Raw genomic sequence first — 17,907 nt, 5'->3', positions numbered from 1 at the left:
TTGTAGTCACTCAGCTTCTAGAGCCAACTTTCTTTTTTTCTCATCCAAATAGGCCAAAATTTGAGTCAAACTTTCTGACTCACCAGTCATCTCCATCGACTGTTGGCCACCCCATAAGTGGAATTAACATTTTTGGCTCCATTTCTTCTTCAGCATCATAGATGAATCTGTAGTCGGGATCAAGGTCCAGAACGCGCCCTGTGTTGACTGAAGTGTAGGATCGTGATTCATCATCACAAGGTGCGATGTTTTCCAAATGTTCGTCAAAATATTTCTTCGATCCCTTGGCCTCATCGATCCTGTAATAACTCTGGTCACCTTTGATGTTTTCAACGATATCGTCCTTTCTCCAGATTATGAGTCTTTGATGCACATTTGGTGGTGCTTCTCCTATTCCATGGATTCATTCCCATCCTAGGAGTAGGTTAAAATTTTCTTTGGAGTTTATTACCATAAAGAGCGTCGATCGCGTGGTCGTGCCAACGGCTAGATCGACTTGGGTAACCCCAAGTATATTACTAGTTTTTCCTTCGTAGTGTAATAAAACCATATTGTACTTTCAAAGATCATCATCGCATTTCCCCATCGTTTTGAACAAAGTGTAAGGCATCAAGTTGACGGTTCCACCTCCGTCTATGAACACTTTGTTCACTATTATCTCGTCGACCTTTGCCCTTATGAACAAATGTTTCAAATGGTACATCATCCCTGGGATAGGTGTAGATGTTTGATTGGCTGCATTTTGTGTTAAAACACTAATTGTACTCTGATGTCTTGACTGATGTCATGACATGCTTAAGTAGCTTGCTGCAGGATTAGCTAATACATGATTTACTGAATGTCAAACTGGATGTTATGACATTCATCCATGACAGCAGATACTGGACAATAGAATAGTTGGCTTTTCTGTTATAGCTCAGTATTTGGTTCAGTCTGTGTTCATTCAGGAGAGTAACAGACCTGGCACAATGCCTATTGTCTAAATGTCAAACTGGATGTTTTGACATTCATCATTGTCAGCATATACTGAATAATAGGCAGGTTGGTTTTTCTGCTACAGTTCAGTATTCATTTCAGTCTGTTTATCAGGTGAATAACAGACCTGACATAGGACCTATTGTGTAAATGTCAAACTGAATGTTATGACATTTATCTCTGACAGCTGATACTGAAGTATAGACTGGTTGGTCTCTCTGTTATAGTTCAGCATTTAGTACAGTCTGTTTTTCAGGAGAATAACAGACCTAGCATATGGTTTATGTTCTGGACGTCAAACTGAATGTTATGACATTCATTCTTGACAGCATATGCTAAATTGTAGGATGGTTAGTTTTTCTGTTTCAGTATTTTTCTCAGGCTATTTTTCAGGAATCCAACAGCTGAGCTAAAATCCAGGAAACTAACAACTGAGCTACATTTAATGAACCTAACAAATAGCCTATTTGTTAGCACCCTAATATGTGGAAATTAGGTTAACTTGCTTAACCTTAATTTTAGGGAATACAAGTACAAGGCCCAAGTGCTGCAATATAAAAGGATGGCAATCCTACTTTCAGCAACTCAGGGGTTTTAAGCGTGAAGCATTCATTGTACCATCTTTCTTCACTGTTGTATTTTTATGTGTGTCTTGTATTAGGTGTAACTTGTGAGCCAAGCAATTATCACCTAGATGATTGCATTGGACTAGGGTGTTCATTGAGTTGTAAGTGTTGTGTCACTCTAAGCTTTTAAGCGTGAGTGATGTGTTTCTTGATTAAAGCTGTTAAGCATAACCAAGAGTTGTTTGAAGTATAAACTTCACCATTTAACTTTAAACGAATTAAAGGTTGTAATCACTGAGGTGATTGAGGGGGAGTGAGTAGGAACTCTGGTCTTAGTTTAAGATTGAAATTGCATTGGGTAGGTATTAAGTGATAGGATTAAACAGGTGGTTTAAGGCCTGAATTAATACTGCTAATAGTGGATTTCCTCCCTGGCTTGGTAGCCCCCAGACGTAGGTGTGTGTGACACCGAACTGGGTAAACAATTACTTGTGTTATTTACTGCACTTTACTTTTAAGTTCTGCATAATTCTTGTCTGCACAGAATTGGATGTCATAACATCCCGTGTGACATCGAAAGTCTGTTAACTAGAATTTCAATTGGCATCAGAGTAGGCACCCTGCCTGTTAATTTTTGGGTGAGATCTAGGGACGTTACTTTCTAGTACCATGGACAAGGATGTAGGATTCTCAAATAGACCACCCATTCTGGATGCTTCTAACTATGATGACTGGAAACCTTGTATGATAGCCTTCTTGAGGTCTCTAGATAGCAAGGTCTGGAGAGCTGTCAACAAAGGATGGGAACATCCAACGAAGACAGGTAAAGATGGAATCATTTTGCAAATCCCTGAAGAAGAGTGGGACAAGGAGCAAGAGGCACTAGCCCTTGGAAACTCTAAGGCCTTGAATGCACTGTTCAATGGAATAAATAAGAAGATTTTCATACTGGTGCATCACTGTGAACTGGCCAAAGAAGTTTGGGATACCCTCAAAACAAATCATGAAGGTACCTCCAAGGTAAGGATGTCTAAACTTCAGATGCTGACCACCAAGTTTGAAAATCTGAGGATGAAAGAGGATGAGACTATTCATGACTTCCACATGAATATTCTTGAAATTGCCAACACCTCTGGTGGCTTAGGAGAGAAAATGGCTGAAGAAAAACTTGTAAGAAAGATTCTCAGATCATTGCCAAAGAGATTTGCCATGAAGGTCATTGCCATAGAAGAGGCTCAAGATATCTGCAATATGAAGGTTGACGAGCTTATTGGTTCTCTCCAAACCTTTGAAATGGGCTTGTGTGAGAATGATGAAAAGAAGAACAAAAGCATAGCTTTTGTATCAAATACTGAAGAGGATTCAGAAGAAGGAAGTACTGGAGGTGATGAAAGCATATCAGAAGCCATAGCCATGCTTGGAAGACAGTTCAGCAAGTTCATAAAGAAGATTGATCAAAAAGGTAGACCAAATGTCAAGAACATTTCGTCTGACATCAGGAAAAGATCAACATATGAAGAAAAGTTCAACCAAGGCAAGGGAATCCAGTGTCATGGATGTGAAGGTTTTGGACACGTTAGAGCTGAATGCCCTACTTACCTCAAGATGCAAAAGAAGGGACTATCAGTCACCTGGTCTGAAGGAGAATCTGAGAGTGAATCAGAAGGAGAATCTGCTAAACATGTCACAGCACTAACAAGTGTTTGTGCCTCTGATGATGACTCAAGTGGAGATGAACTAACTCTTGATGAACTTGCTGCTTCATACAAAGAGCTATGTGTCAAAAGTGCAGAAGTGTGTATACAAGGAGAAAAGTAGAAGAAACTCATCAAGGAGCTGGAAGCGGAGAAAAAGAAGCATCTGACAGTCATAGATGGTCTAAATGGTGAGATAACCCTACTGACATCTAAGCTGGAACAGATGACAAGATCCATCAGGATGATGAATAAAGGAACTGACACCTTGGAAGAGATTCTAAAGGTGGGACAAAAGTCAGGAACCATGTCTGGTTTAGGTTTTGTCAAGAACTCCTCAACTAAACTCAAAGGCTCAAATGCTAAAGTTCACAAACCCAAGCAGAAGTCACAACCAATGTCACAACATCAGGGAACCAGGATGAGTAACCATCAGAAGAAGAAATTTCAGAGATGGAGATGTCACTACTATGGTAGATTTGGTCATATAAAAGTCTTCTGCTACAGGTTGCATGGTTATCCTAACCAAACCCCTCATGTCAGACCTAAGCATAAGGCATCTAAGCATAATGCCCCCATCAAGAAACGACAATGGGTTGCTAGGTTAGCTCACACAGCTCTAAGGGCGTCTACCAGAGAAGACTGATATTTTGATAGTGGCTGCTCAAGACATATGACTGGTATAGAGAATTTATTGGTGGATATACAACCTCACACTACCAGTTATGTGACCTTTGGTGATGGTGCTAAAGGAAAAATTAAAGGTGTTGGTAAGCTGGATAGTTCTGGAGTTCCAGAACTGAATAATGTGCTGTTAGTTAAAAGACTAACTGCTAATCTCATCAGTATAAGCCAGCTGTGTGATCAAGGGTTCTATGTCCAGTTCACAAAGGAATTACGTGTTGTGAAAAATGGAGATAATCAGGAAGTTATGAGAGGATCCAGATCCAAAGATAACTGCTATCTATGGGAACCTAAAGTCTCAAACTATTCCTCAGTTTGCTCCTCAGCCAACACTACGCCAAAAATGACTTTTAACAGCGCATCTTAGACAGCGCTTTTAAAAGAAAGCGCTGTCTAAGGTTAAAATTAAAATAAAACACGGAAAATGTTCCAAAAAAATAATGAAAGCGCTGTCTAAGGGGGGGTCTTAGACAGCGCTTTCTAAAAGCGCTGTCTAAGACCCCCCCTTAGACAGCGCTTTTAGAAAGCGCTTTTAAATATAGACCTTAGTCACCGCTTTTGATAAAGCGCTGTCTAAAGTCTTTAAATTAAAAAAAAAATTAAAACCAAAAGCGCTGTCTAAAGTCTTTATTCCCTCCATGTCACGAAAAAAAAGTTATTCCCTCCCAAATCCTAAAAATCCTACATTCTTCTCCCAAACCCTCAATCAGAGCTTGCTTCTCTTTCTCCCAAATCGACTCCCCCTTCTTCCAACCCTCAATCAGAGCTTGTTTATCCTGTGTGAAAGATTCTTCCCCTAAACCCCATTATATGTGCGAAAATGGGATCCGAAGCTATGGTTCCAGAATGGGCATCGGAGCCTTGCATAATGGGAATCGACGAAGCCGGAAGAGGTCCCGTTCTTGGTCCTATGGTCTATGGCTGTTTATACTGTCCTCTCTCCTACAAGAAAACCCTAGCTACTTTGAGTTTCGCCGGTACTTTCTCAATCAACTTCATTCTCTTTTTTTTCTGATTATTTTATAATCAATTAAATTGGCACCAATGATTGTTCAAACAGATTCTAAGACTCTGAAGGAAGAGAAGAGGGAGGAATTATTTGAAGCTTTGAAAGGCAACAATTCTATTGGATGGGCTGTTGATGTCATTGATCCAAAGGAACTCTCTGCTAAAATGCTCAAGAAGTAAATCTATAAACCCTAGTTAGTTAGCTTTTGATTTTGTTGTTTTTCTGTTCTGGTGAATTTCAAATTGTTGTTTCTTCCGTTTTGTAACTTTTTGTAACTCTAACAGGAATAAGATAAACTTGAATGAGATATCACATGACTCTGCTATGGGCCTCGTTGATAGGGTCCTCAAAATCGGAGTGCTTCTAACCGAGGTAAAATCGGCTACTGAAAGAGAAAATTGAGGCTTTTGTAACTTTTATTGTTAAAGTACTTGGGTAGTAATGTTAAGCAGATAATTGAATTATTAGAGATGTAATGTAATGTATGATTTGTGCTTTTCAGATTTATACTGATACGGTCGGAGATCCAGGGAAATATGAGGCAAAAATGTCTAAAAATTTCCCATCTATCAAATTTGCTTCGATTGATTGAAAATGGCGGGTGTTTCTCAGCAGAATTGGGTGCTGATGGTTACGGCTCAAACACCGACCAACATTGCTGTCATCAAGTATTGGGGCAAGAGAGATGAAACCCTAATCTTACCTGTCAATGATATTTGTGTTTTGTGTGAGTAGTGTAGTATAATCTACCAATTTTTGGGGTCTAAGAGTGAGTGTTATAAGAAGAATCTTGTGGTGCTTGTTGTTGTGTTGTATTGGTTCTTTTTAGGTTTACTTTTGGGGTGTGATTGTTTATGATTTTGATATATTGAGAATAGGAGAAGAAGATGGCAATGGCTGTTGCACAACAGCAGAGAGATAACAGCATTGAGAGACACATTGATTCTTCTGGGAAATATGTGCGCTACACTGCTGAACAGATTGAAGCTTTGGAGAAGGTTTATGTGGAATGCTCTAAGCCAAGTTCCTTGAGAAGGCAACAGCTGATTCGGGAGTGTCCGGTTTTAGGCAACATTGAGCCTAAGCAAATCAAGGTTTGGTTTCAGAATAGAAGGTAATGAAGATTTTGGTTTCACCTTGTGCTGTGAAGGGGTTTGGCTTTTTTGGTTGTTTGACTTGATTTGTGCCTTTTTTTTTGTTTTGTTTTGCAGGTGTAGAGAGAAGCAGAGAAAATAGGCTTCTCAGCTTCAGACTGTGAATAGGAAACTAGCGGCAATGAACAAGCTGTTGACGGAGGAAAATGAGCGGTTGCAGAAACAGGTTTCGGAGCTGGTGAATGAGAATGGGTTTATGCGCCAGCAATTGCAACCCGTAAGCCCTGTCATTGTTCATTTTCATTCACTACTAGTATAATTTTTTGTGAATTGATAATTATTATGGTTTGATTAAGGAATGTAGCTGTTATCTGATATGATTTGTGTTGTTTCAAATGTTGATTCGTATTGTTACTTGCTGTCCTGTAATTGCAGGCCGTCTCAGCAGCTCCAAATGCTGATGGCAATGGCAATGATTCTGCGGCTGCTACTCCTCGGAGTACCATGAGAGATGCTAATAGCCCTGCTGGGTAATTTGAGAGCTTATGATTTGAGAGCTTTTTTATTTGATTTATTTATCTTGTGGAGCTTTCTTTGATTGATTTTTTTATTATGATCCTTCAGATTCCAATCAATTGCAGAGGAAACATTGACAGAGTTCCTTTCAAAGGCTACAGGAACTGCTGTCGAATGGGTCCAGATGCCTGGGATGAAGGTAGAGAGAATCATGCTTCTAAGTGAATGATTGATTTTTGCTTTTACAATTGATACTGTACTGATTTTGATATTGAGGTTAAGTTCTTTCCAATGTCGATACTATATTTACTTTCAAACTTTGTTTTGTCAGCCTGGTCCGGATTCGGTTGGGATATTTGCCATTTCTCAAGGTTGTAACGGAGTGGCAGCTCGAGCCTGTGGTCTTGTTAGTTTAGAACCTTCAAAGGTAATTAAAAAGGGGAATAATAAGTATTGATATTTTTCAGTCATTTCTGTTAACATTAATTAAAGTTTGTAAGCTTTCTGAATTTTTGAATTGCCTAAAATTTTCAATAGATTGTGGAAATCCTTAAAGACCGCTCAACTTGGTTTCGGGATTGTCGGAGTTCAGAAATGTTCACAATGTTCTCAACTGGAAATGGAGGGACAATTGAACTTCTTTACACACAGGTGAGCAATGAAGTATGGAATTTAGCAGCCGTTATTTATTATTTAGTAAGCCTCGTGCATAAACGTTTAAGTTTGCTGCAGACATATTCTCCAATGACGCTGTCTACTGCTCGGGATTTCTGGACTCTAAGATACACTACAAATCTTGACAATGGAAGTATTGTGGTGAGTATAGTTGTAGTATAATGACTCTAATGCATTACTATTGGGCTCTAAGATACTCTAATGCATTAGTCATCAAGTATTGATTTTTTTTATTGGGTTCTGTCTTCATCAAATTGCATATAGACTTTTTTTGCAGACAAACAGGCTTACTTGTTCAGTGTTGCATGTTTAATGTCTCGTGGTTTGGATTCATAGAGGACCTTATTCTTTAATCAATAATCTTGCTTCAAACTTTACATCTTTTAAGATGTTATACACAGACGTTCAATTTTATTTTTTATTCTGTCTAATGCAATTCAACATAAGTTCCATGCTTTCTTAGTAACAATAGCATGTTTCTTGGTTCTTATTAATTTTATATAAGGCTTTATATTAGTCAACATATTTTTTAATGGCGAAGTCTTCTATTTTACAGTTTATGCCCTTGGGAAGCTAATGAATGTCAAAGAAGATGAAAGCCAGCTATCTGCTATTGCAAGGTCTTTCTTTTCTCCATGGCTTTAAATTTGCAAGGTGTTTTGGCTTGGTTTGGATACTTATATTTTGACTATATATTTATCAATTCCGGATATTGTCACTATATACAGGCAAGGATCAGGCAGTGCTTGTCGCGGCTTATTTGGGGGATTTGTCAAGTGGATAATGGGGAAAGTAAGTTTTGTTTCATATTGTATTTAATAGGGACATTATATCATCCAAAAATCCATCTGTAATTTATATTCTGTTGATGTGTATATATATAGGAGGAGAATGGAAGCGATAGTCTCGCAGTTCAACTTGCTGATGAAAAGCATTGGGATGAACTTGTTATTGTTATTGCCGTGGTATGCTATTTTTAGTCTTCGAATGGATTAATTTGTTCAGTTTTGACTTTTAATATATTTTAGTAAAAACGGTATGTCATGGTCATTTTTCAACGTAAAGTTATAGCTTCTCGTATCTAGTTTCCCATCTATTTCTCTCAAGCTCTTTTTTAGTCGGTTTAATTTGGCTTGTTATTCTCTCATAGGCCAAGCTAACATTTGTTCTATAAGTCTTAACTTTTTCTCTCACTAAAAGTGCCTTGTCAGCACTGCATAATGTTATACTGCTTCACTACTTTTTGGCTTCAAATCATATTAATTAATAACAGCTTACAATATTTTCATATTCAAGTCGCCTACATACATGTATTATCTCCTAATAATAACTATAAAAAAAATAATTTGGCATTATTGTGGTAAAAGTTCAGCATTTTTCTTCCTAATTTGTTAAATGTTGAAGAAAATGTTTTTCTATCAATGACTACATTGCCAATTTTCAAATTTCAACTCTATTGTGATTGCCACTTCTCCATGCACTTCCATCTTGCTACTTATGCCTCAGACGATAAAAGGTTTATGCTTTAAGTTGTAGAATGCGCCAATGGCCAAATGACAGCTCTGTTAGATTTTCCACATCAAATTTTTTATTTTCCTAAGCAGAATCTTTTATCTTGTAAATAAGATGTTTCCATTTCATGTAAGCACTATTGGATTTACTCTATAGTATTATGATATCTCATATCATACTTTGCTCAATATTCCCATCTCATTATTTATTTCTAGGTTAGCTCTCGGCAAAAGGAAACAAGCAGCACCTCAGGAATGCGTGAGACTGTTGAAACAAGTTTGCTTTTACAGCACAGAGCAAAGGTAGTACAAATGTTTCTCTCTCAAATAGTGTGAATTTGAAAGTTGTGTGTTTTTCTTTGTCATTGTTATATAAACAACTATGCCATGGTAATTTAAGTTGATTAATTTTTGGCCATGTCTTTTTCTCATTTGAACCACAATAGGAAGTTGATATATTTTACATGAATGATACATCCTTTAGCAAATTTTTTTTCAAATTCAACAACGAGAATGTGAAATGGGAGTGAGAAATGAGTGGGAAAAAAGGAATAGATCTATGATCTAATTGAATGTTAATTAGTTTTTGATTAATTTTTGTTGTTGTAATAATTGTTGTTGCAAAAATTGGTAGAAAAAAGGCCAAAATGGCATATATAAATCTGGTTGAAAACAGGTAGAAATTCTGGTTTATAAACCTGGAAAAAATATGGTTTAAAACAAAAGTTTCAAAAAATTTCGTATACCTTAGACAGCGCTTTTGTAAAAAGCGCTGTCTAAGGGGGGGATTAGAAAGCGCTTTAGGCAAAAGCGCTGTCTAAGGGGGGGGGGGGGCTTAGACAGCGCTTTTTGAAAAGCGCTGTCTAAGGTATACCTAAAAAAATTAAAATAGGAGGGTCTTAGAAAGCGCTTTTGGCCAAAGCGCTGTCTAAGGGGGTGGGGCTTAGACAGCGCTTTTTTGAAAAGCGCTGTCTAAGGTATACCTAAAAAATTTAAAATAAGAGGGTCTTATAAAGCGCTTTTGGCCAAAGCGCTGTCTAAGGGGGGGGCTTAGACAGCGCTTTTAAGATTTAAAAAAGCGTTGTCTAAACCTTTAGCAGCGGAGGTTTAGACAGCGCTTTAAAGCGCTGTCTAAGGTCTTGTCTGTTGTAGTGCAAGGAAGAACAGGAGGTGAAGCTTTGGCATAGACGCCTTGGTCATCTTCATTTAAGGGGAATGAAAAAGATCATATCAAAAGAAGCAGTTAGAGGAATCCCAAAGATGCTTATTGATGAAGGAAGAGTCTGTGGAGAATGCCAGGTTGGCAAGCAAACCAAGATGTCACATCCTAAGTTGGGACATCCTACAACATCCAAAAATTTAGAACTTTTACACATGGACTTAATGGGACCTATGCAGGTTGAAAGTCTGGGTGGAAAGATGTATGCCTATGTGGTTGTTAATGATCATTCCAGATACACATGGATAAGATTCATCAGAGAAAAATCAGATGCATTTGATGTCTTCAAAGATCTGTGCATCAGACTTCAAAGGGAAAAGGACAGTTGTGTTATCCGAATTAGGTGTGACCATGGGACTGAGTTTAAAAACTCTAAGTTTGATGAGTTCTGCTCATCTGAAGGGATAAGTCATGAGTTTTCCTCACCTATTACTCCTCAGCAAAATGGGATAGTTGAAAGAAAAAACAGAACTATTCAAGAATCTGCCAGAGCTATGATTCATGCAAAGAAGCTTCCCATGCACTTTTGGGCTGAAGCTATGAATACAGCTTGCTATGTTCACAATAGAGTTACCTTGAGAAAAGGAACCTCTTCCACTTTGTATGAAATATGGAAAGACAGAAAACCCATTGTGAAGTACTTTCATATATTTGGAAGCAAATGTTACATTCTTACAGATCATGAACAGAGAAGGAAAATGGACCCCAAAAGTGATGAGGGTATATTCCTAGGATACTCAACTAACAGCAGAGCCTACAGAGTGTTCAACTCTAGGACCAATGTCCTGATGGAATCCATAAATATGATTGTGGATGATAAAGAGGAAGGAGCCAATGCCATAGAGGATGTTGGAACATTCCTTGAGACTTCAACATACATACCAGTCAAGACTAAAGAGGTACAGGAAACTCCTCCTGAATGTGAGGTAGATGCATCCAACAAGGTGCCTTCTATCAGAATTCAGAAAGACCACCCTAAGGATATTATCATAGGGGATCCCAACAGTGGTGTGACTACCAGATCAAGGGAGAATAGCTCAAATTCCTGTTTTGTATCTGTAAGACCCCAATTTTGTCCCTAAGATCCCTCATGGCATCATAACATTGCATTTGCATAGCCTCAAGGATCTTTAAGCATCTTGGTTCCCCTTGTCTTTGGGTGGGACTCCTTGTGAGTGGTTTGAGATCACCAAGCATGCTTGAATTGTATATCATTGCTTTTCTCTTTTTGTTTACTAACCAAAAGCACAAAAATATGCCACTAACATCTTTTGTTTGTAGCTTGAGTAATCACAAGGCCAAAAGCTTCAAGGAGGTCATTGGTACAAAGGCATGGTCAAGACGAGATGAAAGCAAGCATGGTAATGGTTACCAAAGCTCTCATCCATCAAATATGCCTCCCTAATATCTCAATTCATCATGTTTGATCAAAGCAAGTCAAAGGGTTTGAGGTTTGTCCCCAGAGAAGCCCTAATTCAACTGTGCACCACAATGCCTTGCTCATGAAGCAACCTCAGCCCATGGTCAAATATAATCAAGGGAAGTTCTTTAATTCATCATTTCATTCATATTTGAACTTATTTTAGTATCCTCAATCATCAATTCATCAAGGTATGAGTCATGAACTTGAGAAGTTGATCAGTCAATTCATCTGACTATTTTGAAATGCACTGAGACCTAACTTCTTATGTGTTGGTCATATGGAGATGGTTCCAAAAGAAAAAATGTTCCTAAGGACAATATGAAAAACTTTCATGTTAATCAAAAATTGATTTGAATCTTGGAAAACCATCTGCCATTCCAATACATTATAGGTCATTTTGACTGAATCCCTAATTTTGGGTCAACTTCCCAAGGACATAACTCAGTCATTTTTTATGATTTTGAGGTGGGATCAAATGCATTGGAAATCTTAAGATGTCTACTTAAAATGTTATGTTGAACAAAATTTCAAAATCTCAAAGGAAATACATGTGATAATGCAAGACATTATAGGTCCTTTTGAGTCAAAGGCATTAAAAGTCAAAAAAGTCCAACTTCAAGTGCCCATAACGCTTTCATCAAAAATCCAAATGATGCAAAATTTAAGTCCAGTTTGACTGTCTTGAAAAGATCTACAACTTTGATGTTGGAAGTTTTTCCATTTGGAGCTTTCATCATCAAAACATAAAGGCTTGAAAGTTGGCCAATTTTAGAAACCTTGCCTTGACATGTTTTGCACATCACCCTTCAAACTCAAATTTCATAAATTTCCAAGCTCCAAATGAAGTTTTGATCAACATAACATTTGTTCCTCATACAAAAATCTTTCCAACCACTACCCATAAGGCTATGTGTCACTTTTGGATATGCCATTTTCGAAAGCATGAACATATTGGTGCATTTTTTGGAAATCAATTAAAATTGCATTGCATGAGCTCAACATACACCATCTGCACGTCCATTCTTATTCTATTTGGCATCAGCTTGTAAATCCAAGTGGAATTGGGCTCTCCATGCGCCTGTACAGACCCATGCATGGAGGCCCTTTCCATTCATGCAACACTTTGATCATGCATTTCAGCCATGCTTTTGCTATAAATACAATGCTCATGCCTCTCATTTCAGCAACCTAAGGGCGCCATACATGCTGCACGATTCATTTCTCAACCACACTCAAAGGAACTCACCATTTTCATTCACAATTTTCAGATCTAAATTTCAATTTCATTGATTGATTTTTAGACCTAAAGTTCCTTAGCCTTGCTCACAGTAATCCAAAGAACAAACTGCAAGCATCAACCTCAAGAGATCGTGCCTTCAAGCTCTGCAATTCAGAGGTTCACTTCAAATTTATTTTCTTCGAATGTGCTCATATATTTCTTGTTTCTTGCTGATGTTGTGTTGTCTGAAGTCTTCTACATAGAGGCAACCTTTTTGAGCTTTGAATTTTCAAATTTCAACAAGTTCAGTCGAACACCACAAAAATTCATTCTTTGATTCCTATTTCTATGGAAGTCTAGAGCAGATTTGGTTGGTACAGGGGTGATGTACATCACCCCAGCTTTCATTGGGTACCAAGATCGTAGCATTTGGTGAATTTTTTATCTCTCTGCAAATTTGGCCGTCACCGGAAGCTAGCCGGAGAAGACGGTGGTGTACACCACCGTCTGACCTCCAGATTCAATCTCAGCCGTGCATTTCATTTTCTAGATTCAATCTGATCCGTCCCATGTTATGACTTATTTAATGGTCATGTGTAATGCATTGACCTCTAGATTCAATCTCAGCCGTGCATTACACGGATATCGTACTTCTGTCTGCACTTCAACAGGGGAAACCCCTTTCTCCCTTGTTTACGGCATGGAGGCTGTACTCCCAGTAGAGGTGGAGATCCCATCAATGAGAGTCTTGATGGAAGCCAAGTTGACTGATGCTGAATGGGTTCAAAGTCGTTATGACCAGTTGAATCTGATTGAAGAGAAGAGATTGACTACCATGTGTCATGGTCAGTTATATCAGCAGAGGATGAAGAAAGCTTTTGATAAGAAGGTCAAGCCTCATGTGTTCCGAGAAGGTGACCTGGTGCTCAAGAAAGTCTTGTCTTTCGCGCCCGATTCCAGGGTCAAGTGGACTCCAAACTATGAAGGTCCATATGTTGTTAAGAGAGCCTTTTCAGGCGGTGCTTTGATGCTTACAACTATGGATGGGGAGGATTTCACTCGTCCTGTGAATTCAGATGCAGTCAAGAAATACTTCGCCTAAAAATAAAAACAGAATAGCTCGCTAAGTTGAAAACCCGAAAGGGCGGCTTAGGCAAAAATGAGCGTCTCGGTGGATTGAAAACCCGAAAGGGCGGTCCAGGCAAAAGTTAGAGACATAAAAAATATATATATATATGTATCCCGCTAGATTGAATACCTCATCCTGGGGCAATCTAGGCAAAAATTAGGGATTTTGCAAGTAACTGCATCCTGACAAGACTTTGTTCTACATTTGTCATCCGTCAGAGACTCTTGTTCATTCGTCATCAACCGAAACTTCAAATACATCGGATTCAGAATTGGTGGAGAAATGGTCATTATGTTCAATGTAGCCCTTTCCCAATATATATCACCAATTTCAAATTTGTAAAGATCTATGGAGTCTTGCCATTTGCAGACTACCATTCCATCAAATAAATTTGAACCTTTTATCCAATTATTTGCACTCTTATTTGTTTCTATTCAACAAATGTTTCACATGTTTTAGTTGAGAAAATATCATTGTTTTAAACAAATAAATTTTTTCATAAATTATTTTTTAACAAAGTGAACATTCACAATGATGAAAGGATACTTAAGAGATCCTCAGTGCTCTCCCAAGGGTGGTATGATCTCCGACAGGGTAAGATTTTTGTTCATATTCCTGGCATGACTATATCCTCTTCCTCCATAATAGTGTTGTGGTTTATCCCACCGAGTGGAGTGCTTGTTAAGGTTATTCACCTCCCCTTCCTTCAGCAGAGCAGTGATCTTTCCTCCTCAGTAGATGTGTTTCTCTTTGGAAGGTTCGGTATTTGATGGTTGATCCCCCAGAATTCCTTCATTTCCTCGGATAAATCCCCAGTAGAGTTATTGGTGTGGTGGATTTTATCTGTGGTGATTCATCCCCTGTTGAGATATTGTTGTTTCCTGGTATCCTTGATCCCTGGCAGATTGGATACTCTCCGGTGATCCTGGCTCTTTCTCTTGAGATGTAATACCAGATGGTTGATTCCTGGACCTGTTTGTGTTAGATATGTCTGTTTGTCAGCATTCATCAAACATAAATCGCGCATATACATGAATAATTATAACATTCAGATATTCATGATGCATTTCCTTGCCATATATCGTTGTTTGTTGTCTCCTGCTATTTGGTGGTATATATTTCCCCAAGCAGATGTGTGCGTCTAATCTCTCCATATAGAGTCAGCCCCATAGGCAGAAAGCGTTTATCCTTTCTTCCATATTCCCCACCGAGATATATCCTCGTGGATGACGATTATTTCCGTTTCCTCCTAACACATATATTGGGATGGGTTCCCCTATTGAGTTATATCCTCATTAGGGCGAGTCTTGATTCAGTTTGCCTCTTTGGTTTGATCCTAAATTGGTGTCTTATGACTGTGTCCTTTTGCTTCCCTGTGGTATAAATGAATAATTGTTCAGTAATTAGTAGTTATTCATATTATCCCCGGCGGAGTCTGTGGTTTTCTACCCTTATACCGGTAGTTGTAAACCCTATTTTCTCCCCTTTTGCAGAGTTAACCTTGTGTTCATCATAATCGATGACGGTTACTTTTCTGTGGTTTCCTACCCAGTATCCGGTAGGTGTAATTTGTAACACCCCGATAAAATATGATAATTATTTAATTTAAGTTAATAATATATTATGATGATAATATGAATGAGAGGGTATTATTTTTCAAAATAAAAGATAAACCATTCATATATATTATTATTAATATATTTATTAATTTAATTAAATAATTGGAATATTATTGGATTATTATTGGAATAATAAAATTGGAATCAGAAAAGAGTCCCATTTGGTAAAAAGGGTTTTTCACGTGAAAAGAGAGAAGCGACTCAAAAGTGGAAAAAGGGCAGAAAGGAAGAGCAAGAGAAGAAGGGTTGAAGAAAGGAAAAGCGTGAAGCAAAAAGGATTTGCCGGATTAACTCAGGTAAGGGGGGTTTATCGTCGTTTAAGGGGTATTATGGGTTAACATGTAATGGGTAGTAATAAGCCATTGAATCGACTCTAATTAGGATGATGAATGCTGAAATTTGTGAAATTGTGGATGAATGAGATATGGGTCTATAATTGAAGAAAATTCGTAGGAATTTAGATGTAATAAGGTTAGAAATTGTGAAATTGAATGAGTATGATCTGTGTTAGATAATATGAACGAATGCTGTGTAAAAAATTGGACTATGGAAGGTTGGATCTGAGGAATCTCGTAGCAGAGAAAACCCATAGCAGATCTGGAATTTGGTTTCTGGTCATACGCATATGACACTAGGCCATACGCGTATGAGATGGCCTGGTACGCGTATGGGGTGAGGCCATACGCGTATGAATGAAGAAGATGATGTTCTAACGTAGTTTTGTCTCTGTTGGTACGCGTATGGGAGAAGTGGTACGCGTAGCATACGCGTATGAGACAGGCCATACGCGTATGGGCTTGGCTAGGAAATGTGCCATACGCGTATGGGCATGAGGCATACGCGTATGGGCAGAAGTTTGACTTTTTCTGAGCTGTTGTTGTGCAGTTTTGGTCGTTTCAGCCGAGTGATGTAATTTAGCTGATGTATGATATAGTAGGGATCATTTCCCGTTGTTTTGGGCAGTATAGGTATTAGTAGAGTGTGCTAATACTGTGATTTATTATTTGGCATGACATGATATGATTCTGTGATAAATATGTTGATGATGTGTGATGGTATGCATAATGCTGTGAATATATCTATTATGTATGCAATTGTGGATGGACTGTTTATGGCTTAGAGTGTGAGCATATGTCCATTGTGGATTGTTGTTGATGTTTGCATGCTAGGTGATTTAGCGTGCATAGCATGGCCTTTATGGTGGTAGCTAATTCCCATGGTGAGGAATTAGTGAGTGAGTCACTAGGTCTCAAATGAGTGGGACTAGTGAGCTTGGTAGCCGTATCTGGGTTTGATCGGTGAGGTTGAACTATGTGTTCACGAATAGTCGGTACCGCATGCATGGAGTCTCATTGCATAATGTATGTATGGCGTATAATGTAACACCCCGATAAAAATAAGATAATTATTTAATTTAAGTTAATATTATATTTATTAATTTAATTAAATAATTGGAATTATTGGATTAATATTATTGGAATAATAATTATTGGAAAGTATATAAGTGGGAAATAAGAAAAGAGTTTCATTTTTGGTAAAGAGGGTTTTTACGTGAAAAGCAGAGAAGCGGCTGAAAAGGGAGAAAGGGCAAAGAGGAAGAGCAAGAGAGCAAGGGTTGAAGAACGGAAAAGATTGGAGCTTAAGGATTGCCGGATTAACTCAGGTAAGGGGGGTTTATCGTTGTTTAATGGGTATTATGGGTTAACATGTAATGGGTAGTGATAAACCGTTGAATTGACCCTAATTGGGATGTTGGATGCTGGAAAATTGTGTTGGATAAGTTGTGTTAAAGTTGTAATTGAATCTGTATCTGTGTGAGTTGTGATTTCCCGAACGTATAGCTTTTTACGGAATCGGAATCGGAGGTCCGGAAGTCCTCCAACGGCGGAAAATGCGGAGAATTCTGCATTCTGCTTCGTGTTAGCGCAGGAACAGCTTTCTGTCTTGCGTTAACCGGTTAACCCAGGGTGTTAACCGGTTAACACTGTTATGAATTGTGAAATATTGTTGTTTTGTCTGCGTTAACCGGTTAACCCAGGGTGTTAACCGGTTAACACTGTTGTGATTTGTGAAAATTGCTGTTCTGTTTGCGTTAACCGGTTAACCCAGGGCGTTAACCGGTTAACACTGTTGAGTTTTGCCAGGAAGCGTGTTCTGTGTTGCGTTAACCGGTTAACCCAGGGCGTTAACCGGTTAACACTGTTGGAAATCGGGAAAATTAATATTTGAATAATGTGTGCATAATTGGTGTTTGGCCTATATTGGCGTATGATGTAATAGGGATTAATTCCCGCTGTTTTGAGCAGTATAGGTATTAGTGGAGGGTGCTAATACTGTGATTAATTATTTGACATGATATGATGTTTTGATACGTGTGTTGATGAATGTATGATGGTATGCATAATGCTGTGAATGTATATGTTATGTATGCAATTGTGAATGGACTGTTTATGGCTTAGAGTATGAGCATATGTTCATTGTGGATTATTGTTGATGATTTTGCATTGCTAGGTGATTTAGCATGCATATTGTGGCCTTTATGGTGGTAGCTAATTCCCATGGTGAGGAATTAGT

At 38.3% G+C, this 17,907-nt stretch overlaps 1 protein-coding gene, 1 long non-coding RNA gene and 1 pseudogene across 2 annotated transcripts; all 3 read left to right on the top strand.

Annotated features, from left to right (window-relative positions):
* Window positions 1–4,739: 4,739 nt before the first annotated feature.
* Window positions 4,740–5,520, top strand: LOC127096034 (ribonuclease H2 subunit A). Its single transcript, XM_051034659.1, has 4 exons — window positions 4,740–4,896; window positions 4,980–5,103; window positions 5,213–5,300; window positions 5,431–5,520. The coding sequence occupies exons 1-4, from the start codon at window positions 4,740–4,742 to the stop codon at window positions 5,518–5,520; spliced, it is 459 nt and encodes a 152-aa protein (XP_050890616.1).
* A 250-nt stretch (window positions 5,521–5,770) lies between these two features.
* LOC127096033 (homeobox-leucine zipper protein REVOLUTA-like) lies at window positions 5,771–7,549 on the top strand (annotated as a pseudogene).
* A 398-nt stretch (window positions 7,550–7,947) lies between these two features.
* Window positions 7,948–9,038, top strand: LOC127097605 (uncharacterized). Its single transcript, XR_007793105.1, has 3 exons — window positions 7,948–8,005; window positions 8,098–8,178; window positions 8,941–9,038. It is a non-coding gene; the product is annotated as an uncharacterized LOC127097605 (long non-coding RNA).
* The last annotated feature ends 8,869 nt before the right edge of the window (window positions 9,039–17,907 follow it).

The sequence above is a fragment of the Lathyrus oleraceus genome, chromosome 6, assembly GCF_024323335.1.
Source record: "Lathyrus oleraceus cultivar Zhongwan6 chromosome 6, CAAS_Psat_ZW6_1.0, whole genome shotgun sequence".
In the NCBI taxonomy this organism is placed as follows: Eukaryota; Viridiplantae; Streptophyta; class Magnoliopsida; order Fabales; family Fabaceae; genus Lathyrus; species Lathyrus oleraceus.
The sequence above is the reverse complement of the archived record's forward strand: the minus strand, read 5'-3'. Positions and strand labels throughout refer to the sequence as shown.